We start from the raw sequence: 24,459 nt of genomic DNA, 5'->3' as shown, positions 1-24,459 counted from the left end.
GGGACATTTGTCTCATTCTCTCTGTGATCATCAGTCAAAACACCGTCCTTCATGGCGTCCCACTAGATCAATCCATCCCAACAGGAAGTCCACCAGGAGGAACCATGTTGTGTTTGTCCAGCGGTCCAATCAGAACTCGGTCAGTCAGTGACATCATTCAGTACTGAGGTCCGACTGCTGCAGATGGAAGTTTTAAAGGTAGTCGAATGAGAGTTTGAGCTCAGTTTGCAGGGACTGACAGTGGGAGTCACACATGGGACTGAACTGTTTAGTATCTATGAACACCAGCATTTGACTGACTTTAAACAGGCTCAGGTAAACACTGGCACAGATTTACTGGTGTTCATGAAACTGAAGAAGGTTTATGTGTTTGACGCTCGGATCCATTTTCCGTTATCATGAAAAACTATTCACAGGTTTCATATTTTAACCTCACTGCCTACTTCGACACTGGGACTTTGAAATACATGTATTTTATTCTAGTTCTGTCGTTATATCTTTCAATCATTGCTGCTAATGTTCTTCTGATTGTGCTTATCTGTGTGAACAGGAGCTTACATGAACCCATGTACCTGTTTCTGTGCAGTCTGTTTGTGAATGAACTCTATGGTAGTACTGGGCTGTTTCCACTCCTTCTGTTTCAGATCCTTAAAGACATTCACACTGTTTCTGTTTCGTTTTGTTTCCTACAGATTGTCTGTGTTTATTCTTATGCAACTGTTGAATGTTTAACCTTAGCCATCATGTCATATGACCGATACCTGGCCATCTGTTATCCTTTACATTATAACACACATATGACGTCTCATAAGGTTTTTCTTCTTATTTCTCTGTCATGGTTGGTTTCTTTTCTTTCAGTCATTGTCTTAACGTCTCTGAGTTCGTCTTTACATCTGTGTGGAAACGTCCTTAACAGAGTGGGCTGTGATAATTATCTGATAGTTAAACTGGCCTGTTCTGACACCACAGTCAATAACATCTATGGACTCATCTCAGTTGTTATTGTTGTAATAATTCCTCTTTTTTTCATCCTCTACACCTACATGAGGATCCTTAAAGTGTGTTTTTCTGGATCTAAACAGACCAGACATAAAGCTGTCAGTACCTGTACACCTCACCTGGCTTCAGTCATTAACTTTGCTTTTGGTTGTTTCTTTCAGGTCATTCAGAGCAGGTTTAATTTGGATAATGTGCCCAATATGTTGAGGATATTTTTGTCAATATACTTCCTCACATGTCAGCCACTATTTAGCCCTTTAATGTACGGACTGAACATGTCTAAGATCCGTATAATATGTAAAAATCTCTTCAACTGAGAATTTAAGAACACATCAGTTCTCTACAATCAATAAAAAGTTCAAAAAAGGAACTGTATTATGTAATTTCATATAGTTATCCATTTATTCTATATGGTATTTCTGATCAAATCAGATAAAAAAAAAAAAAATCTTCACATTTCAGATATTTGATCAAATCTTAAGACTCCAGACATAAATTCATTTTCATATGTAAAGTATGTGAATGTGGTCCTCCGTACATTATTCAACCACTATTTAAATACAGAAACATAAATGTATGAATGAACATGTATTATAGTGTGTAGAAAAGTTTAAACCTGTATTTTACAAAATATTCTCTGACTTCAAAATTCCATGAACACAGAACATATGGGAAAGGGTTAAAATGCGGAAAATGTTCATATTCACTAAATGTCAAAAAACAAAGAAAGAAATAACAACAAAAGTGGAATTAGATGCTGATTTTGATAAACTCAGTGTTCAGTCAGACCTCTGAGGGGTCAGCGTCTGCGTTCTGATCTCCGTTTGAAACAACAGACCAGCGTTGTGTTGTGATTTATTTTATTCATTTGATTCCTTCAGCTGGATGGAAAGAGGATCCAGGAAGGGCAGAGTCCATGTAGAAAGGTGGCACCCCAGCAGGTGAACCCCCCTCTGGGAGTTTGGAAACACCGGACGTCCCACCAGGTCCACCAGAGTCAGATTTGGGTTCAGGCAGAGGGTCGGGTTCAGGGCTGGACCCTTGACACGCACCAGGGGGACTGAACTCCAGACTGGACTCTGGACAGATGGCTGCCAGTCCTCTCTCTGGGCTGGGGCCAGTGGCCGGATGGGAATCTGGACAGGTGGTGAACTCAGAACCACGACCGATGGCTGGACTGGACCTGAGGCTGGAGCCCACCGGGCTGAACGTCGGGCTGGAACCGGCCACAAACTCTGGACACTCCGGAGTCTCCACCTGGGGTTCAGGTGTATCGCTGAGAGGGGCAGGAGCAGGAGGTGGAGGTATGGGTGGAGGTGCAGGAGCTACTGCCCAGAAAAGGGCAGTGTGGGAGAGGGTGGCAGCGAGCTGCTGCACCTGCAGAGCTAGTGCTGCTGACAGTCGTTGTCAGCTGCTTGTCTGACCTCATCGGCCGCCGTGGTCATCATGGCCCTGTGTCGCTGGAGGGGGCTTCAACTGCCTGAGGCTCAAAGGTATTAGGTGTGTGCTGGGTCCATTCCTGGCCCGATTGTTCTGAAACGTGTTCTGTAGAGCGGATCGGAACATTAACAGGTAACTGAGCTGAGGGACACTTCGGAAGAGCAGCTGCATTGGCTGGACTCAAACTCGCCTCTTCCACGTGGCACTGCCGCAAAACCACAGGAACAGTCCGGATGCAGTGTTCAGGATGGGGAGTGGGTTGAGGAAACAGAGCAGTAAAGACGGCAGGTAACTAGAACTGGACTCTGGCTGGGACGGGAACACAGCTGGAGGAAGGCGGGGCCGGCAAACACCACACCATCACAGGCAGATGAGACGCAGAATCCACCAAAGCAGGTGTCGTATCCAAGGCAGAAGGCTGTTCGGTTTACCAGGGCACACATGAGGAGACATGCCCCCCCACCCCCATGTTTTCACACAGCGTACTTGAGTCTGTATCCGAGTACGTTTGACCCCAAAGTCCACTTAACTGTATACATGTGAATGCAGACGTTCCGTACTCGAGTACCGTACCTGAGTCCAGCTGAGAAGGTAGTCCTGGGTACGGACTGCGTGGACTCCAGTACGGTACGCTGTCGTGTGAATGCGATCTGTGCCCCATACCGGACATGACCGAATCCCCATGAGACCATAGACGGCGCTCCTGTTGTCTCCTGAAAAAGCCTCAGATCCGTGCGGCACAGGTTCACCTTATCGACCGAACCACAGGGTGATTTATCAGGGACGACGAAGGTCGCTCTTCTTTGCCTCAGACAGGATCACAGACAGAAAAGTAGTGCCTGTCTTGCAGCCATTGTAGACAAATGAACAGAACAGTTGTTCGGTTGATGACATAAGGGTTTGTCTTCTGACTTTTGCGTTTGTTGGATAGTGACAGAGTTCCTTCCACAACGCCACCTACTGTTTCCACCCTGTAACACCCACTCGTACTTGGGCATGGGCCGCGGTACATGACTGTGAACACAACGTCTGCGGGAAAGCTGTGAACGTATCCAGGTACGGTACGAACTCAGGTACGCTGTGTGAAAACGCCCCGAGAGTCAGAGCACTGACTGAGAACAGCCTGTGATGGCGGACAGACACAGAAGTGCAGTGTGGAGCTGATTCACAACAGCTGACAGAGAAACTGCCACATGTGATGTGTGCAATAAAGTCATTCATCACAAATTTAAAGGAGAATGATTTGATTATTTTTATACTGATAAATTATTTTATATTGTAGTTAGTAAATAAAAAAAATCATTTGGATGAAATCTTTGTCCTGTGTTTTATCATAATCAACTAAGGGCAAAGTCGCAAAATTATTCAATGATTGTGACATTTCAAGTAAAAAAGTATCCGTATTGGCGATACTAGCCCTGTAATTCCCAGTATGGCCCACCCTTATTCCAGACTAATGGACCATGTGACCCCAGTGGATTTATTTCTTCTGCAGTTGTCAGTTGTGTATTTGTTTGTGACACTGTTGTTGCTGTTGGCATCAGTTCATGGGGAAGGGATGGATGGGTGTATAAGTACAGCAGCTCAGTGTCAGCGTCCACACACCTGCAGGACACACCTGCAGGACACAGCCACGTCATAGTAACGTCTGACCACTGATTAAACTGTTGTCTTCTACTTGAACTAAACCTGTTCATGTGTTTTAAATGATTTCAAAGCTTTAAAAGACTGTTATAACTGAGACACATGGATGAATAATAATGGGATTTTTTTTTTTTTTTTTTTTTTTTGTAAACGGAAGAAAATGCAGTTGTCATGTTTTGCAGGTCTTTGAACCTTTTTGTAATTATTAATATTTCACAAACCAGGTTGAAAAGGTTGATTATGGAAAATTATTCTCAAGTTTCATATTTTTTTCTTGTTGCCTACTTTGATACTGGGATTTTCAAGTACTTATATTTCCTTCTTATAATGACTTTGTATGTGCTAGTAATCACTGCCAATGTGTTTCTGATTGTGCTTATCTGTGTGAACAGGAGCTTACATGAACCCATGTACCTTTTTCTGTGCAGTCTGTTTGTTAATGAACTGTTGGGGAGTACTGGGCTGTTTCCACTCCTTCTGCTTCAGATCCTCACAGATGTTCACACCATTTCTGTTTCACATTGTTTCCTGCAAATGTTCTGTCTTTTTCTTTATGCGTGTGTAGAATTTGCCAGTTTGGCCTTGATGTCATATGACCGATACCTGGCCATCTGTTTTCCTCTGCAATATAACACTGTTCTGACATATAATAAGGTTGCGGTGCTTATCGCTGTGTCATGGTTTTGCTCATTTATTGCCATCATCATCCCGACCTCTTTAAGTGCTCCTTTACGTCTGTGTGGAAACATTATTCAGAAAGTCTACTGTGATAATTTCTCTATAGTTAAACTGGCCTGTTCTGACACCACAGTCAATAACATCTACGGACTTGTTGGTACGTCTGTTGCAGTGTTAGGTCCTTTGACTTTAATCGTCTACACCTACACGAGGATCCTTAAAGTGTGTTTTTCTGGATCTAAACAGACCAGACATAAAGCATTCAGTACCTGTACACCTCACCTGGCTTCACTGTTAAACTATGCTTTTGGTGTTTGCTTTGAAATCGTCCAGAGCAGGTTTAATATGAACAATGTGCCCAATATATTGAGAATATTTTTATCACTATACTGGCTCACCTGTCAGCCACTATTTAACCCTTTAATGTACGGACTGAAACTGTCCAACATTCGCATCCTCTGTAGAAATGTGTTTTGTGTGAAAGAAAGAATGCGAAGCAGAAGAAAAGGCCGAGCCTAACTTAGTCTGAAATAGAAATAGACACATGTTTAGTTTGTGGTTTTAGTTTGTATAAACAGGGTGTTATTAAGTCTGAAAAGTCTTGAATTTATGTTTTCCGTTACGTTGCCATAAACTTGTTGGCTGTTTGTTCATGTTTTCTTTTTCCTTTAATATCTTTTATTTATTTTGATTTATTTGTTTATTTTTTGCTCTGTTTTACTCAGTTCTTGTTCTACTGTAGTTCTTGTCATCATTATAATTATCACCATGGTTGTTATTGGTACTATTGTTGATATTTTCTTTTGAGGGTCTTTGAAGAAGAAAAAAGGTGTCCCACACACTGTCCACTCAACTTACAAAAAAACTTTAATATTGTTCATTCAACTTACAAAAAAACTTTAATATGGGACAAACGTTTCAGCAGAGATCTGGTTGTTGTTCTATATCAAACTGTTTTGTCAGTTGAATGGACAGTGTGCGCTTCTTCTTCTTCTTCTTCCTCTTCTTCTTCTTCATCATCACTCCTACCTCTTGCTCCTACACACCTGTTCCCTGAAGACTTTCCAGGTGTGCTCCAGCCTCCAGACCTTGTGAGGGTCTTCGCCACCTCCTTTTGTCTTTTTTTTCCCTCCCCCCTTCGCTCTCTCCTTCTCTCTTCCCCCTGTTCCTTTATTTCAGGTTCGGCATCAAATTATGGTTCAGCCAAGGTTATAATTGTTAACGAAAACTAACGAAATGATGAAAACTAGAATTGAAAAAAACATTTTTGTTAACTGAAATAAATAAAAACTATAATTAAAAGAAAAAAACGATAACTAACTGAAACTGTATTGTGTGCTTACAAAACTAATTAAAACGTCTAAAAATTATGGATAAAATTCTCTTAGTTTTTTTCTTTGTCAATGTCGGATTTATATGAAATCGATTTATTTCACTTGAGCAATTTCAGCTGGTGACACCGTACAACACTTGATGGTCCGTCACTTGTGTTCACTTGTGGTTTCCAATCGTCTTCTGGTCCCCACTCTACCTGGAAACATGGAGACTAAAGCAGCAGAGTCCTGTCTGGGATTTATGAGAATACGACGACGAAGACGATAAAAGATATGAAAAAACTAAAACTAAGCATTTAATAAAAATGAAAACCAATAAAAACTAACAAACATCAGCAAACCAACACTTTGGTCATTTATTTAACAATTAATCTGATTAAAATATGGAACATTTAGCAAATTTAATCTGTGAATCAGATCATTTAAAAAATTGTAGACCAGTGTAGTTAACTTAAGGGTTAGGGTCCCAACATGGAGTCCCCCAGAGCGCCATGTTGGGTATATTTCTATTCAGTTTGTACTTAAATTGTATTTACTCTGGACTGTATTAGACATTTCTGTGCTGATGACACAATACCGTCCTCCATCAGACCATCCAGGCCTTTCCTCAGTTACAGGCTGCATTCAGTCACTTGCAGACTGTGTTGTGTAGTTCAACCCTCAATTCTACAAAGACCAAATGTGTTCATTCCACATGAGCAAGGACCTCAGACACTCCTAACTCCACCTACAACAACCACCAGTGGTGATGTAATTGAAACACATGCAAATATTTAGGAACCTGGATAAACCATAATTGAATTAAAAAAACTAACCCACAGTATCTCATTCATAAAGTAGAAACACAAATAGAATTTATTTACCAGCGTAGAATGAGCATTTCCTTTTAATTAACTGGGCTGTTCAAAGCCTCATCAGAAGTACTGCAAAAATCTGATGTGCAAACTCATTGAAATGCATTTTTGATCTTTTTTTTTTTTTTTTTTTCAAAATAGTCGAGGGTCATGTTAAACTGTGATATCATTTGTGTCATGTTTTAAGCCAGTAAATAGCAATAAATGGTTAAAAATAACAGTTAGTTGCTGTCATTTCTTCAGATTCTTAAACTGAGAAGTTGTGCCAGTGGTTTCAGTCTGAAATAAGGAAAACCATCTGGATCCTTTGATGGGATCATTTGCAAAACATTACCAAACCTTGCTACTAGTAAAATCCAGCTTGACATTAGCTGGAAAATCCCACTAAGAAAAGATCAGATATATATATTTTTTAAAATAAGAATATTTTTCTTTTGTAAAAATTTCTTGGCGTTTTTTTCTATTGGGATGGAAAATAACACAAATGTTTTAGAAATAAGGCCTTTTCTTTCTTAGAAATCCTTTTTTGCTGCCCACATTAAAGCATGGGGGCGTTCTGTGTTCCCACCTACCACAGTTCACTGCACTTTATTACAGCAGAATACTTTAAAACGAGAAACTACTGAAAGGCTGAAACACTTTAAATCTGTGCCTTTATTTTAAACAACACCTATTTGAACTAACTGTGGTTACTGTGTGTGAATCCATTCCATAATGTGTATGTATGGAACAGGACTAACCTGTCACCAAACCGGCTGTGCATTGTGGAAGGAAGAACCGCAGACCACCGCTGCTTTGGCAGATGACAGATGGGCCCTTTATTCTCTCAGGAATTCCTTCCTCTGTGTGAAACACAAACAATAATCAGTGCAGCAGCTTCGGGCAGTCGGGTTTCATGTACACCTATAAGGTACTGGTTCCCAGTCTGTTTCTGTGCCCCCCCACCCCCCCATTAGGAGGACCATAAACCTCCAGTCCCCCCTCAACCCCAACAACATTGTAACAGTGGTGCAATTATAACTTTTATTGAAAGAAACATCAATATCGTACCAATACTTTTGCTTTTCCTTGAAAATGTTTTTGTTCAAATTAAAAATGACTTGGATTTTTGTTTGAATAATGCAAATAACTCAGCCAGACTGTTCCCTCAGACAATATTTATCCAAATAAAAACAGGATATGTCCAATTACCTCCAACTCTGACTATAAAGTTGCTTTTTTTAGTCCAACAAACACATGTTGGTTCCACACATGAACATGTGACCAGTATCAGTGGGTCCATGAGTCTGTTTCCATTGGACACCTGAGAACATTCAAGTCCAAACTGGGCCAAAACACAAACCTGTGTGTCCATGTGTCTTTTCCAGTCCAGTCCTTGTCCATTGTCCAAACCTAAACTCTTTGTCCAGTCTAGTGACAGATCACCACAGCAGTAGATTGGTTTGGTGTGCATCCCTAAAATGAGTCCAGGGTGCTCCAACACTAAAACATTAGTTCCACCTGATACATGTTCTAACCTGAAGAACAAAAAAAACACCCAGGAGTGACTCCATGACCCCCCTGGTAGGCCTTGGTGCCTCCTCTAGGGGTCCCACCCCACAGTTTGACAAACACTGGGTTAAGGAAAGAAACAGAAAACTGCAGATCGCATGGAAAACAAACTGCCCGCCTGCGTCACTAGCATAAAAAAAATAAACACACACGCCGAGTCAAACGTAACAACAAGAGCAACATCTGTGACCTTTAAAAAATACAAAAACACCTGTGATTAGCTTTTTTTGTCCCTTTTCTCATGTTACAACATATTATTTACAGCAGTATTTGTCTTGGTCTGCCCCTCCTCAGCGGGGACTCTAGTCCAGGGGTTCCCAAACTTTTAAACACACGACACCCAAAATAACAGTGCCAGAGACTGGTGACCCCCATTATCCCCGAAGTGACGGAAGCATAAAAAAAGGTGTGCACAGGAGTCACACAATGATACTGTGGCATATTTCCTGCACTGCATTGTGGGTACTTGAAATTTTACACATTGTTTCAGCAGTAAATATATATATAAATAACAAATTTGAATGAAAAATTAAATATTATTTATATTTACATCATCATGGATGCACATGTACATGGTATGATTGGGGGGGTCACTGTTCTATAGTCTGATATAGACTTAAGAGTCTACGGATGAGATGTTCAGTCAGTACGTTTATATGCACAGTCCAGTTAAAGGTTTTCATCGATCTCCAACCACAGCCTGACTAAACTGTTTCAGACTCTTGTCTTTGTCCCAGTCTACAGGCACAGGACCACAATACATGTCTGTTGAAATCATGTCTCTCCTGCTACGATAGGTGGCCATATGCACGTTTTCATCTTGTGAACCTACACCACCACAGAACACAACAATAGTGAACAGTCAGTTAGCCAGTCATCAACCCACAGTGATTGTTTTGTATTTTTGTTGAGTTGCACCATGAGTGAAAGCCATAGGCTTAACAATGCCTTAACAGTTCATCTACAATTGTTATATACTCAATCAGTGAATGTAACTGATTTCACAGCTTTCAAATTTACTCAATAAATGTAAGTGTAAATATATTTCTATCATTAAACTGAGTAGAGCATAATTAAATTTCTTAGAGTGCAGTCATTCCTAAGATAAAAGAATGTTTAGACCTAATTACTTGCTTTGAATTCAAATTAATGCACTGATCAGTGCATACGATTATTGCTCAATTATACATCATTGAAATGTAAAATTAAAGAAATTTTTATTGGAACTATTTACACATTAAGAAGTTTATCTTTTTTGTATCAAATCAATATTTTTGTTTAGTTTTTAATAAATTCCATTTTGTGTAGCATTCGGATCTACTCATTAAGTGGATAACTATTAAGGGCTTCATTTAATTAACATTTATTCAATACCAAACAGAGTGAAATTTAATTAATAATATTGCTTGTAATGTGTTGCCTTAATTTTATTGAGTAGATAGGGGGCATCTTTTTTTACACTGTGGGGCGTAAATACAAGAGAAAGAATAGGAGAGAAAAGGAGGAGCAGAGAAGAGCTCAGTGTATCCTGATGAGTCTCCCAGCAGTCTAAGCCTATAGCAGCAGAATGAAGAGCAGTCTGAGCTGCCCTAACTATAGGATTCATCAAAAAGGAATACTTTTAACCTACTCTTAAGCACAGAGATGGTGTCTGCTTCCCAGACCAAGGCAGGGAGGTGGTTCCACAATAGTGGAGCTTGATAGCTGAAGGCTCTAGCTCCTGTCCTACTTCTGGAGATCCTAGGAACCCCCAGTGTACCTGCATGTTGACAGTGTAGTGCTCTAGATTAAGGGTCCCCAACCCCCAGTCCCATTTGGTACCAGGCCGCAAAGAAAAAAAAAAAAATGTGGCTAATAATAAAGCAATTTTTTCCATTAGTCTTGCGGAGATTTTATTTTGAAAACGACAGTTTCCACCCTCACCTCACAACCGCTCTTGACTCTGGTGCGCCATTTCATGAAGCAGTTGTAACACAAGCTAAAGAAATGAGCCAAAAACAAAATTGACTAGAGAACTTTTTCGGGAAGAAACAAGGAAACGATGGGGTTGCAGAAGGGTGACTGCCTGCAAACAGAAAGCTGCATTTAGAAGGTAATATCAGGATTCCTGCCTAAGTTACAGGTTCATCGCAAAAGGTGACAAAAGCACCTCAATCCATGTTTGAGACAACTTCAAACCTCTGTGCATTCTGGATTCAAGTCAAAGCAGAATATGCAGATATCACAACAAAAGCTCTGAAAGTCCCTCTCCCGTTTCCAACCTCATATCTTTGTGGGGCTGGGTTTTCTGTGATGACAGTTACCAAAACAAGAATCCAGAGAAGACTGAATATACTTGGACTGTGTGTCTCCATCAGCTCCAGATAGGACTGTCTAGTTGCAGGGAAACAAGTCCAGGGTTCCGACTGATTCTGCAATAGGGCGAGTTGATATTCTACTGTAGAATCATTGGAATTGCCTGACATACAGTGAAAGTGTTTCAGATCACATGCTCTGAACTGACAATGGTTTTTGTTATTGGAACCCCCGCACCTCTACCCGGTCCGCGCAAAATTTTCATGCATGAAACCGGTCCGTAGTACAAAATGGGTTGGGGACCACTGCTCTAGATGGATTGGATGGAACTAAGAGTTCTTTCAGATCAGTAGGTGGTAGAAGGTTAAAACCTGCTGAACCACTGACACTTTCAAAATGGACAGATGTGATACATGAAGTCTACATTATGGAGAATATCACTTTCTTTGAGACTTTTTTTAAAAATTTGAGAAATACTGGAAAAAACTAAAAATGGTTCCTGAATCAGAGTTGATAGTAAATGCATGTTTACATTCCTTTTTCCAGCTGTTTGCTGTATAATTTGAATCTGGTGAACTGTCAAGATGGACCCATTTTTTCATGTTTTAGTCAATCTGTTCTGCTGTATTATTGTATCTATGTTGTTAAAATGAAAAAATGTCTAACAAATAGAATTTAAAAAAAAAAAAAAAATAGAAATGGTGAGAGGTTGTCACTTGATGAGTTCAGTACAGTGGCCCTGAAGGGCAAACCACAAATTCCAAACAAGACAAAGGTCCTACTGCATTAGTATGACCTGCATCAAATTAATTCCTGATTATTTCTTCAGTGATAGCCATATTTAAATATAAACTTATGGTTTTCCCACCTGTCAGACAATCCAATCAGCATCCAGATCCTGGTCATGGCAGGTACCTAACTTTTCCAGTAGGACCTTTTTCTTGTTTGTGTGATTTTCTTTTTTTCGTGTTTTTTTTTTTTTTTCCCCCTTCTCTCTTTTGACCTTTCTTATTTTGTTTGCTTTGTGATTCTCGTTGTGGTTTGTCCTTCAGGGCCACTGTAGTTCAGGGTGTAGCGGCAAGAAAAACCAAACTGTTACAACTCAACATTTTTTCATCCAATCAGCACCAAACTTAAGACAAAATAAGATCAGACCATATTTATCCCACCGTGGGGAAATTTCACAGTTAACAGCAGCAACAAACAATTGCAGATAAAACTAGAAGCACTCAGAGAGCGCAGACCTCCGCCAAGGCTGATCAGTGGCCCCCCCCGTGGGCCCCCCCACGCCAAGCAGGTTATGTTTTTGCCAGGGTTTGTTTGTTTGTCTGTCTGTCTGTCTGTCCGTTAGTGTGCAACATAACTCAAAAAGTTATGGACAGATTTTGATGAAATTTTCTGGTCTGCGCCCCCCCCGTGGGCCCCCCCACCCTGATCATCACAAAAATTTAATCATTTCTTCCTTATCCCATTTCCAACAAACCCTGAAAATTTCATCAAAATCTGTCCATAACTTTTTGAGTTATGTTGCACACTAACGGACAGACAAACAAACAAACCCTGGCAAAAACATAACCTCCTTGGCGGAGGTAAAAAGACAAGTAGACTTTGTGGTACAACAGCTGCATAGTGGCGGAGAAAAAAAAATCATTGTGGAGCACGTCTGTGGCTGCTGTCTTTCCTGCATCGAGGACCTTTACATCATCATGTGCAGGAAAAAAGCCCAAAGCATCATGGACTTTTCACATTTCTCCCATCAGAGAGGAGGCTGCGGCACATTCAAGCACGGATTCAAGCACAAATATCAGTAATATAATGAGAGATAAATACATATATAAATACAAGTAGATCAACTTCCCCCGTCGACCCATGAATCCACTGTCAAACTAAATTCAGATCCTGAATTCCAACCAGTTTCCATATTGATAATTTTGCTTTAAATGCTCAGTGACTGATATTGTTCTAAAGCTGCAGCGGTAACATCCAGTATCATGTTCATGCATTATAAATATAACAACACAACAAAAAAAAAAACAAAAACACACAATCAGTTTTCCACTTTATTTTTGGACGTTACTATGGCAGAATGCCAGTACAGTTTGATTCTAAAGCAAAACCATGTTCAAACTGTAAATAAAACCTTCCATTACTATCACATTCTTTGATGCATTTTTTTTTTTTTAATTAAACACCAACAAGTTTATATCACTGCAGATAACTGTTACATGAATAACATGTCATTTACCTACTTCTATAATTAACATACATAAATTCATTTAGTCAAATTATAAGTATTTCATGGATTTGTTTTGCCAAATTTTCAGTGAAATATTGAGCTTATTCGTTTGGCCTGTGGTCACTTTTTAATCATTTTATTTAACCCTGTAACTTGTGACATGTCTGTGGTGACTGTCCTGAATGTATGATTCATTTTAAATATTCATAATTCAACCGTTTGCTCAATAGTTAAAAATTTCCAAACGAGCCGATAGAGTAGACCTTGTTCTTTCCATAGACATCTGAGCATGCTCACTTCACCCCCCACCGCCTGTAGAATGGGGGGGGGGGGATACAGCACAGTGAGTGAGACTCCAAACATTATGGGAATGTTCCTCAATAAACACCATGAGTGAATTGCATTCAGTCCCAGATCATTAGACTCTCCATCCAAATTCACAGCCTCTGGCCCATCGTTTCTCTCCATGAATCCATAATCAAAACTGAGTTCTTAAATTCAGCTCCTTCAATGTAACATGTTCCTTAAAGTATGCAAACAATAGCTTCAATTCGTACTGGGCCACCCATTCCGAAACATCATGCCTCACAACTGAGAAGTTATCAGTTGTGTGAAAATATAGGATGTCCCAAAAAAAAAAAAAAAAAAAAAGACATTTGAGATGTCCATACTGGACTGACAACATGGTCAGGAGAAATGATACTAAATAGGATTTATTTTGGACAAAATGTTTTATTTTACAAATCTCAAACAAAAAATTCTGGGGGATGGTAATTTTATAATGTTCCAAAGTTATTACAAATGTTCAGTGAGTGCGCCACTTGTGACGCAGAACACGTCAAGTCTGTAGTGGAGTTCCTGCCACACTCGCTGCAGCATGTCCTGTATAACATTCTCCAGAGCCTCAGTGATTCTCCTCTTGAGTTCCTCGACACATGGGGGAAGTGGTGGGATTCACGCTGCAGATTCACTTTTGACTGAGTTTGGGCATACTTCAGTGCACAGATCGCCTTTTCTGTTGCAGTAAACGGCATGTCTATTCCTGAAAGCAGAACAATAAAAATGATTACACTTTGAGCAAAAAGAGCAAACAAATTGTAAAAAAAAAATTATAAGGTGATGAAAGAATTTCAAATTTTTTGGGACACCCTGTATATCAGTTAATTAATAAGCATGAACTCTTCACACAAAAAAACATAAGAGATAGATTACAAGCCATTTCTTGACAGCAAGCACTGTGGGTGTCTTTAGTGTGCATCACTATTTTGGGAGAATCTTTGGAGAATTCTGTTTGAAAGTCATCTTTTTCAACTAAACAAAACCTGCAGCAGTACCTTGCACTGAAAGATTCCAGTCTAAACAAGCTATGTAAGCCTAAATTTTGATAATTTGTATTCTGAATTAAGAACTGTAAAAAGGATTCTCAAACTCAACAAATCATGCTTCAGCTTTCTTGCACATTTCAGTTTCCCTTTCATTACTAAATACATGCTTAATGACAGTTTCTTTAGCATGCTGCTGAATATCTTCAACAATCTCCTCCACTGAATTCACTACACTTTGGCCTACACCTGCTGCCATTAGGTCAGAAATTACAGCTGCATAACTATTTACACAGTCTGCTGAAGATAATACCAAATCAGCCTCTTAATTTTCAGGCACCACATCAACATCAGCACCATTACTTGTTGCCAAGAACACTGACAAGGTGAAAAGTCCCCTTCTGCTGAACCAAATGTTGTAAATGGTTGTTTGCAGAAAAGTGAAAAACTTGGTCAGGGAGGAACTGTACGATGTACCAAAGACATAATGGGCCTTAAAGAGTTCGTCAAATAGCTCCCACCAAACCTGTCACCTTACATGGAAGTGCATGCTTGTCAGTCACAATGAAGAAGGTTTGAATGCTGCTTCTTGTCGGCCCCTGATCCAGAAAGTAAGGCTGCCTGCCTCGGGTGATGTTGTCTAGATGCTGCTGCACACTGGCTCCAGCCTACAAGAACACATTCAACAGCAGGATTTAGTGACCATCTTATGATGACAGATCAGATCACTTCACTGTGCATTGAACAGCAGGTGATGGAAAGAAAATTTTAAACAACTTTCCAACATACCTTTAGGAATTTTATGAGGTTATTGATAGCTTGAGATGTAGACATCTTTCCTGGTCTCTTCCGTCCTTGTGCAGATGGGGGGTAGCAAATGTAGTGGCAGCAAAATAGCAGACATGTCACTGTCCCAGCCTACAGACAAACACATCTGATTAACATTATGCCATAAATACACTGAATTGGCACCATTAGCAATATAACCAACAATGAGGATTAAAACAGTCATACCATTCTCAACTTCAGCTGCAGACTCAGCATCGTACATTAACTCCAAGAGCTCTGTGGTGGCTTTCCTTCACAACTTTTGTTTTAAAAACTGGCAGGCTACCTCTCCAAGAATTTGTTGGCAGTGACCACACCAAACAGAAGTCTGAAGTCTTGTTCTATCTGTAATTCAAAAACAGTACATAGAAAGGAGTGATGAGTGACACTGCATGCCGCATGGAGGATTTCAGTGATTTAACAAATGAAGATGTCTTACCAGTCCTTGTGTGTCCAGAAACCATGGGAACACTGAGAAGACATCTGCTGCATTCGTTTCATCCTTGACCATTGAATGATGATTAATGAAGGTAGCTTTCATCTTCTAACAGATGGTCTCTTCATCAGCAGAATGTCTCAAAACAAATAGCTGCATCTGCATCCTCATCTGATAACACCGTCAGCAGTGAGGGGTCTGGACTGACCATGGCCTGGCCCACTAATTAAAGAAGAAACACAATTTGTTGACTTCTGCCTACATTTTTTTTTCCATACAAATGCAGAACAGAAACTGACTAACCCATGCGGTCAATTTCACAGGAAACACTGCACATGCAATCACTTAATTTATGCAAAAAAAGTTAAATCTTATATGTAGTCAGTATTGTCAGTAGTGTAGTCTGTGCATGGATGAGTTAAAGTGATGGATGTGCAATTAAAGAAATAGGTGAACAAACTAACAGGTGGTGCTGGTACAGTGAGGCTGTGAGCGAGAGCGCTGACTTCTGCCACTGCTGGGTTTTAAATGCTTTGGCCACACCCACAACCAGGAAGGGCAGGAAGAGCCCAAGCCACCTGATTGGTCACCTGTAAGGAGGAGGAAGTGGAGAGAGAGAACAGGTAAGAGAAAACCAGGAGTAAACCCAACACTGGGGTTGTCACATCCACCTTCTTAAGATGGTAGACCGGATGGGTTTGCCATACGAGTAAGTACACCAATCCCAGTCTAAACAATCTACAACAACATTACATCTGTCACATTATGTACAGTGAAATGCGCTGACACTTACCCAAACTATTTCCTAGTCCTCTGTAACCTGGTGCCAAGGGAAGCATATTTAAGGGAACTGGAGAACAGCAGGAAGGAGGGGGACAGCAACAACAGCACTATTGAGACAGAAGAGGAGATGGGGGAAAAAAAAAAAAAAAAAAGAGCAAACACTTGGCGATAGACTGACTCCTGGAGGATGGTCGTCTGCCTTGACCAGTTCGGGTTAAAGAGAAAAGGTTAAAGGAAGAGAAAGAGGCTATGTTCAGATGCAGGCAAATGTGGACCGATTTATTTTGTTCATATGTGACCTGTACCCGATCCATTAAAGGTCCCGTATTATGCTATTTTTCAGTCACGTCATATAGGTCTCAGAAGCCCAAAAACATAGTATTTAAGTTTGTTCGCCCCAAAATCATCCTTTTTTCGGAGTTTCAGCGGTCGAAAAAGTCACTCACCAGCCCTCCTCAGAACAGGCTGTTTCTGGGCCTGCTTCCGGGTATGCAAATGAACGCATCTGTCCACGCCCACTCCCCCTCCCCTCTCTGGGAGAGGACGCAGCTTCCGCTAGTGGTACTACACGCTAATGTTGACTGTGAAGCCATGGCTCTCTCGTCTACAATACACGTCTCAGACAGAACGTCTTTCCAAACACTGGCTTTCTTTGCCTTGAGGCGTGATTGAGCCCCGACGGAAAACGGCGGTGTTGTGTCGGGTTCGTGGACCTGACACGGAAAGACACCTGCCGCCACTAATGCAGGCAGCTACTAACAAGCTTGATGCTAACTCTACTGATGCCAACCACAAAAGGCCCGTGTTCAAAGTAGTTCTGTTGAATGTCTCTTGATATTATCAACTCTTGCATGTTAACGGGGACGCAAACGTTAGCAGCAGTAACCGAGCTATGTTAGCTGCCATGCTAACGTTAGACGTACACATCAACAACCACCAGCTTATCCGTAATGTAGGGTTATGCAGTAAAGATACAAAAAAATTAGAAGAACTTCCATCTCCCACACTTGTACTTGGGTCACGAAGCGTTGGTACGACATCCTTCTTGATTCGGAGTCTTTGTGCTAAGCCGCAGCTGTATGGGCCCATGTTCGAAAAACACTCGTCCATGAAATGCCGGGCACACACATACAAGCGTTTGGGAATGTTGTTTGGTACATGACCATCACAGATAGAATCCAGCCACTTTTTACGGAGAGGCTCGGAAGTGGGGAGCAAAAATAAACTATCGTGTTGGTGTGTGCAGCCAACAACACCACAACTTGCGTGTCTCGCCTTCGCCATGTTTGTTGTCCAAGAGGTACTTTGCCAGGGCGGGGCTCGCTTTGCCAGGGTGGGGGCACAGTCAGGGGGAGGAGTTAAATCCGCTTATGTCGTCATAAGCGGACCCAACTCAAACTCGGCCGTTTGAGCAGGCATTTTCACCAAATGTGGTGCAGCAAGGCAGGGAGGAAACAGACAGTTTTCAAATTCGAACTTCATAATGAGGCTACTGCAACACACACTACTATAAGAAAACTTTCACAAAGTGAGATTTGCATAATACGGGACCTTTAAAGACAGTTTGAACAGAACTAATCCAATTTTTTAAAATCTGACCCAGGCCACTTTCATATGTGGTCCTAAATCTGACAAATATCAGATATTTTGCTGTGTGACTTTAGTGTGAATGGCCAGGTTGCATTTTACTGACCTTGACATCATAGGGTTACACAACTCAACTTGTTGAAAGAAGCAAAAAAAAAAAAAAAAAACCTCAAAAAAAAAACAGAACAAAAAAAAAAAAAAACAAAAACACCCAACCCATTGAGTAGAAGCTACGCTGCTATTTGAATAGGAGCATTGGAAATGTCTGAAATAATGGACTTTCAAAAAACAAAAACTTTCATGCCTTGAACAGGTATATCAAGGCTGCACATAATTTCTGGAGGTTGCACCTAAACCCAGAAAACATACTGGGGATGAAACAAAGTAAACAGTTAGGGAGTAGAGGTACACAACTGGTGGGTCCAATAAGGCCGCTAAGAGCCGGTAGAAGAAATATGAAGAACTCGAAACAAGAGAATATAGATTCTTGTAAACTGTATTTTGGGACAATAAAAGGGGAAGCAGTGGAAGTTTGGAGGAAACTGGCTAAACAAGAGACTGGGAAAGAGCATGAGAGGTGGAAGACAGATGGAGCGAAAGAGAAAAACATTATAGAATGCCAATCTGAAGGAAATTTATGGTGGTATAAAACAAACATACAGGTAGTGGACATAGTGGTACATGTAGTGCTAGACAAAGTGGTACATGTAGTGCTAGACAGTGGTAGACAAAGTGGTACGTGTAGTGCTAGACAGTGGTAGACAAAGTGGTACATGTAGTACTAGATGGTGGTACATGTAGTGGTAGACAAAGTCGTAGACAGTGGTACATGTAGTGGTAGACACAGTGGTACATGTAGTGCTAGACAGTGCGAGACAAAGTGGTACATGTAGTGGTAGACAAAGTGGTACATGTAGTGCAAGACACAGTGCTAGACAAAGTGGTACATGTAGTGGTAGACAAAGTGGTACATGTAGTGGTAGACAAAGTGGTAAATGTAGTGGTAGAAAAAGTGGTACATGTAGTGGTAGACAGTGCTAGACAAAGTGGTAGACAAAGTGGTAGACAGTGGTACACGTAGTGGTAGACAGTGGTACACGTAGTGGTAGACAGTGGTACATGTAGTGGTAGACCAAGTGGTACACGTAGTGGTCGACAGTGCTAGACAATGTTACATATAGTGGTAGACAGTGCTAGACAAAGTGGTACATATAGTGGTAGACAGTGCTAGACAAAGTGGTACATATAGTGGTAGACAGTGGTACATGTAGTGCTAGACATAGTGGTAGACAAAGTGGTACATGTAGTGGTAGACAAAGTGGTACATGTAGTGGTAGACAAAGTGGTACATGTAGTGGTAGAAAGTGCTAGACAAAGTGGTACATGTAGTGGTAGACATAGTGCTAGACAAAGTGGTACATATAGTGGTAGACAGTGGTACATGTAGTGCTAGACATAGTGGTAGACAAAGTGGTACATGTAGTGGTAGACAAAGTGCTACATGTAGTGGTAGACAAAGTGCTACATGTAGTGGTAGACAAAGTGCTACATGTAGTGGTAGACAGTGCTAGACAAAGTGGTACATGTAGTGGTAGAAAGTGCTAGACAAAGTGGTAGACAAAGTGGTACATGTAGTGGTAGACAGTGCTAGACAAAGTGGTAGACAAAGTGGTACATGTAGTGCTAGACAAAGTGGTACATGTAGTGGTAGACAGTGCTAGACAAAGTGGTAGACAAAGTGGTACATGTAGCGCTAGACAAAGTGGTACATGTAGCACTAGACAAAGTGGTACATGTAGCGCTAGACAAAGTGGTAGACAGTGGTACATGTAGTGATAGACAGTGCTAGACAAAGTGGTAGACAAAGTGCCAGACAAAGTGGTACATGTAGTGGTAGACAAAGTGGTACATGTAGTGGTAGACAAAGTGGTACATGTAGTGGTAGACAAAGTGGTACATGTAGTGGTAGACAAAGTGGTACATGTAGTGCTAGACAAAGTGTTACATGTAGTGCTAGACAAAGTGGTAGACAAAGTGGTACATGTAGTGGTAGACAGTGCTAGACAAAGTGCTAGACAAAGTGGTACATGTAGTGGTAGACAAAGTGGTACATGTAGTGGTAGACAAAGTGGTACATGTAGTGGTAGACAAAGTGGTACATGTAGTGGTAGACAGTGCTAGACAAAGTGGTACATGTAGTGGTAGATAGTGCGAGACAAAGTGGTACATGTAGTGGTAGATAGTGTTAGACAAAGTGGTACATGTAGTGGTAGACAAAGTGGTACATGTAGTGGTAGACAGTGCTAGACAAAGTGGTACATGTAGTGGTAGATAGTGTTAGACAAAGTGGTACATGTAGTGGTAGACAGTGCTCAACAAAGTGGTAGACAAAGTGCCCGACAAAGTGGTACGTGTAGTGGTAGACAGTGGTACATGTAGTGGTAGACAGAGTGGTACACAAAGTGGTACATGTAGTGGTAGACAGTGCTAGACAAAGTGGTACATGTAGTGGTGGACAGAGCAAGACAAAGTGGTAGAAAAAGTGATACATGTAGTGGTAGACAAAGTGGTACATGTAGTGGTAGACAGTGCTAGACAAAGTGGTACATGTAGTGCTAGACAAAGTGGTACATGTAGTGCTAGACAAAGTGGTACATGTCGTGGTAGACAGTGGTACACGTAGTGGTAGACCGTGGTACACGTAGTGGTAGACCGTGGTACATGTAGTGGTAGACCGTGGTACATGTAGTGGTAGACCGTGGTACATGTAGTGGTAGACCGTGGTACATGTAGTGGTAGACAGTGCGAGACAAAGTGGTACATGTAGTGGTAGACAGTGCTAGACAAAGTGGTAGACAAAGTGGTACATGTAGTGCTAGACAAAGTGGTAGACAAAGTGGTACATGTAGTGCTAGACAAAGTGGTAGACAAAGTGGTACATGTAGTCGTAGACAGTGCAAGACAAAGTGGTACGTGTAGTGGTAGACAAAGTGGTACATGTAGTGGTAGACAAAGTGGTACATGTAGTGGTAGACAAAGTGGTACATGTAGTGGTAGACAAAGTGGTACATGTAGTGGTAGACATAGTGCTAGACAAAGTGGTAGACAAAGTGGTACATGTAGTGGTAGACAAAGTGGTACATGTAGTGCTAGACAGTGCTAGACAAAGTGGTACATGTAGTGCTAGACAAAGTGGTACATGTAGTGCTAGACAAAGTGGTACATGTAGTGCTAGACAAAGTGGTACATGTAGTGCTAGACAAAGTGGTACATGTAGTGCTAGATAAAGTGGTACATGTAGTGCTAGACAAAGTGGTACATGTAGCGCTAGACAGTGCTAGACAAAGTGGTACATGTAGCGGTAGACAGTGGTAGACAAAGTGGTAGACAAAGTGGTACATGTAGTGCTAGACAAAGTGGTACATGTAGTGCTAGACAAAGTGGTACATGTAGTGCTAGACAAAGTGGTACATGTAGTGCTAGACAAAGTGGTACATGTAGTGGTAGACGGTGCTAGACAAAGTGGTACATGTAGTGGTAGACGGTGCTAGACAAAGTGGTACATGTCGTGGTAGACAGTCATACATGTCGTGGTAGACAAAGTGCCAGACAAAGTGGTACGTGTAGTGGTAGACAGTCGTACATGTCGTGGTAGACAAAGTGGTACATGTCGTGGTAGACAAAGTGGTACATGTCGTGGTAGACAAAGTGGTACATGTCGTGGTAGACAGTGCTAGACAAAGTGGTAGACAAAGTGGTACATGTAGTGGTAGACTAAGTGGTACACGTAGTGGTAGACAAAGTGCTACACGTAGTGGTAGACAAAGTGCTACACGTAGTGGTAGACAGTGATACACGTAGTGGTAGACATAGTGGTAGACAGTGATACACGTAGTGGTAGACATAGTGGTAGACAGTGATACACGTAGTGGTAGACAGTCATACATGTAGTGGTAGACAAAGTGGTACATGTAGTGGTAGACAGAGCTAGACAAAGTGCTACATGTAGTGGTAGACAGTGCTAGACAAAGTGGTACATGTAGTGGTAGACAGTGATACACGTAGTGGTAGACAGTGATACACGTAGTGGTAGACAGTGATACACGTAGTGGTAGACATAGTGGTAGACAGTGATACACGTAGTGGTAGACATAGTGGTAGACAGTGATACACGTAGTGGTAGACATAGTGGTAGACAGTGATACACGTAGTGGTAGACAGTCATACATGTAGTGGTAAACAAAGTGGTACATGTAGTGGCAGACATAGTGCTAGACAAAGTGGTACATGTAGTGGCAGACATAGTGCTAGACAAAGTGGTACATGTAGTGGTAGACAAAGTGGTACATGTAGTGGTAGACAGTGCTAGACAAAGTGGTAGACAAAGTGGTACATGTAGTGGTAGACAAAGTGGTACATGTGGTGGTAGACAAAGTGGTACATGTGGTGGTAGACAAAGTGGTACATGTAGTGGTAGACAAAATGGTACATGTAGTGGTAGACAGTGCTAGACAAAGTGGTACATGTAGTGGTAGAAAGTGCTAGACAAAGTGGTACATGTAGTGGTAGACAGTGCTAGACAAAGTGGTACATGTAGTGGTAGACAGTGCTAGACAAAGTGGTAGACAGTGATACATGTAGTGGTAGACAGTGCTAGACAAAGTGGTACATGTAGTGGTAGAAAGTGCTAGACAAAGTGGTACATGTAGTGGTAGAAAGTGCTAGACAAAGTGGTAGACAAAGTGGTACATGTAGTGGTAGACAAAGTGGTACATGTAGTGGTAGACATAGTGCTAGACAAAGTGGTACATATAGTGGTAGACAGTGGTACATGTAGTGCTAGACATAGTGGTAGACAAAGTGGTACATGTAGTGGTAGAAAGTGCTAGACAAAGTGGTACATGTAGTAGTAGACAGTGCTAGACAAAGTGGTACATGTAGTGCTAGACAAAGTGCTACACAAAGTGGTACATGTAGTGGTAGACAGTGCTAGACAAAGTGGTACATGTAGTGGTAGACAGTGCTAGACAAAGTGGTACATGTAGTGGTAGACGGTGCTAGACAAAGTGGTACATGTAGTGGTAGACAAAGTGGTACATGTAGTGGTAGACAGTGATACATGTAGTGGTAGACAAAGTGGTACATGTAGTGGTAGACAAAGTGGTACATGTAGTGGTAGACAGTGCTAGACAAAGTGGTACATGTAGTGCTAGACAAAGTGGTACATGTAGTGGTAGACAGTGATACACAAAGTGGTACATGTAGTGGTAGACAAAGTGGTACATGTAGTGGTAGACAAAGTGGTACATGTAGTGGTAGACAGTGATACATGTAGTGGTAGACAAAGTGGTACATGTAGTGGTAGACAGTGATACATGTAGTGGTAGACAAAGTGGTACATGTAGTGGTAGACAGTGCTAGACAAAGTGGTAGACAAAGTGGTACATGTAGTGGTAGACAAAGTGGTACATGTAGTGGTAGACAAAGTGGTACATGTAGTGGTAGACAGTGCTAGACAAAGTGGTACATGTAGTGGTAGACAGTGCTAGACAAAGTGGTAGACAAAGTGGTACATGTAGTGGTAGACAAAGTGGTACATGTAGTGGTAGACAAAGTGGTACATGTAGTGGTAGACAAAGTGGTACATGTAGTGGTAGACAGTGCTAGACAAAGTGGTACATGTAGTGCTAGACAAAGTGGTACATGTAGTGGTAGACAGTGATACACAAAGTGGTACATGTAGTGGTAGACAAAGTGGTACATGTAGCACTTGACAAAGTGGTACATGTAGCGCTAGACAAAGTGGTAGACAGTGGTACATGTAGTGATAGACAGTGGTAGACAAAGTGCCAGACAAAGTGGTACATGTAGTGGTAGACAGTGCTAGACAAAGTGGTACATGTAGTGGTAGACAGTGCTAGACAAAGTGGTACATGTAGTGGTAGACAGTGCTAGACAAAGTGGTACATGTAGTGGTAGACAGTGCTAGACAAAGTGGTACATGTAGTGGTAGACAGTGCTAGACAAAGTGGTACATGTAGTGGTAGAAAGTGCTAGACAAAGTGGTACATGTAGTGGTAGATAGTGTTAGACAAAGTGGTACATGTAGTGGTAGACAGTGCTCGACAAAGTGGTAGACAAAGTGGTACGTGTAGTGGTAGACAGTGGTACATGTAGTGGTAAACAGTGGTACATGTAGTGGTAGACAGAGTGGTACACAAAGTGGTACATGTAGTGGTAGACAGTCATACATGTAGTGGTAGACAAAGTGGTACATGTAGTGGTAGACAAAGTGGTACATGTAGTGGTAGACAAAGTGGTACATGTAGTGGTAGACAGTGCTAGACAAAGTGGTACATGTAGTGGTAGAAAGTGCTAGACAAAGTGGTACATGTAGTGGTAGATAGTGTTGGACAAAGTGGTACATGTAGTGGTAGACAGTGCTCGACAAAGTGGTAGACAAAGTGGTACG

The 24,459-nt window shown here is 41.3% G+C and overlaps 2 protein-coding genes and 1 long non-coding RNA gene across 3 annotated transcripts; 2 read left to right on the top strand and 1 right to left on the bottom strand.

Annotated features, from left to right (window-relative positions):
• The first annotated feature begins 398 nt into the window (after positions 1-398).
• Positions 399-1,316, top strand: LOC115431771 (olfactory receptor 11A1-like). Its single transcript, XM_030152416.1, has one exon. The coding sequence runs from the start codon at positions 399-401 to the stop codon at positions 1,314-1,316; it is 918 nt and encodes a 305-aa protein (XP_030008276.1).
• A 3,007-nt stretch (positions 1,317-4,323) lies between these two features.
• LOC115431186 (olfactory receptor 11A1-like) lies at positions 4,324-5,280 on the top strand. Its single transcript, XM_030151418.1, has one exon. It carries the CDS (start codon positions 4,324-4,326, stop codon positions 5,278-5,280), a length of 957 nt encoding a protein of 318 aa, XP_030007278.1.
• A 10,113-nt stretch (positions 5,281-15,393) lies between these two features.
• LOC115431789 (uncharacterized) lies at positions 15,394-16,207 on the bottom strand. Its single transcript, XR_003937139.1, has 3 exons — positions 16,082-16,207; positions 15,621-15,831; positions 15,394-15,526 (listed from the first exon to the last, which is right to left on the bottom strand). It is a non-coding gene; the product is annotated as an uncharacterized LOC115431789 (long non-coding RNA).
• Between the last annotated feature and the right edge of the window lie 8,252 nt (positions 16,208-24,459).

Source organism: Sphaeramia orbicularis, chromosome 13 (genome assembly GCF_902148855.1).
Source record: "Sphaeramia orbicularis chromosome 13, fSphaOr1.1, whole genome shotgun sequence".
Taxonomy (NCBI): Eukaryota; Metazoa; Chordata; class Actinopteri; order Kurtiformes; family Apogonidae; genus Sphaeramia; species Sphaeramia orbicularis.
The sequence above is the reverse complement of the archived record's forward strand: the minus strand, read 5'-3'. Positions and strand labels throughout refer to the sequence as shown.

Coding starts and splice junctions, on each gene's coding strand:
- LOC115431771 (XM_030152416.1), top strand. CDS start 399: ATGAAAAACTATTCACAGGTTTCATATTTTAACCTCACTGCCTACTTC.
- LOC115431186 (XM_030151418.1), top strand. CDS start 4,324: ATGGAAAATTATTCTCAAGTTTCATATTTTTTTCTTGTTGCCTACTTT.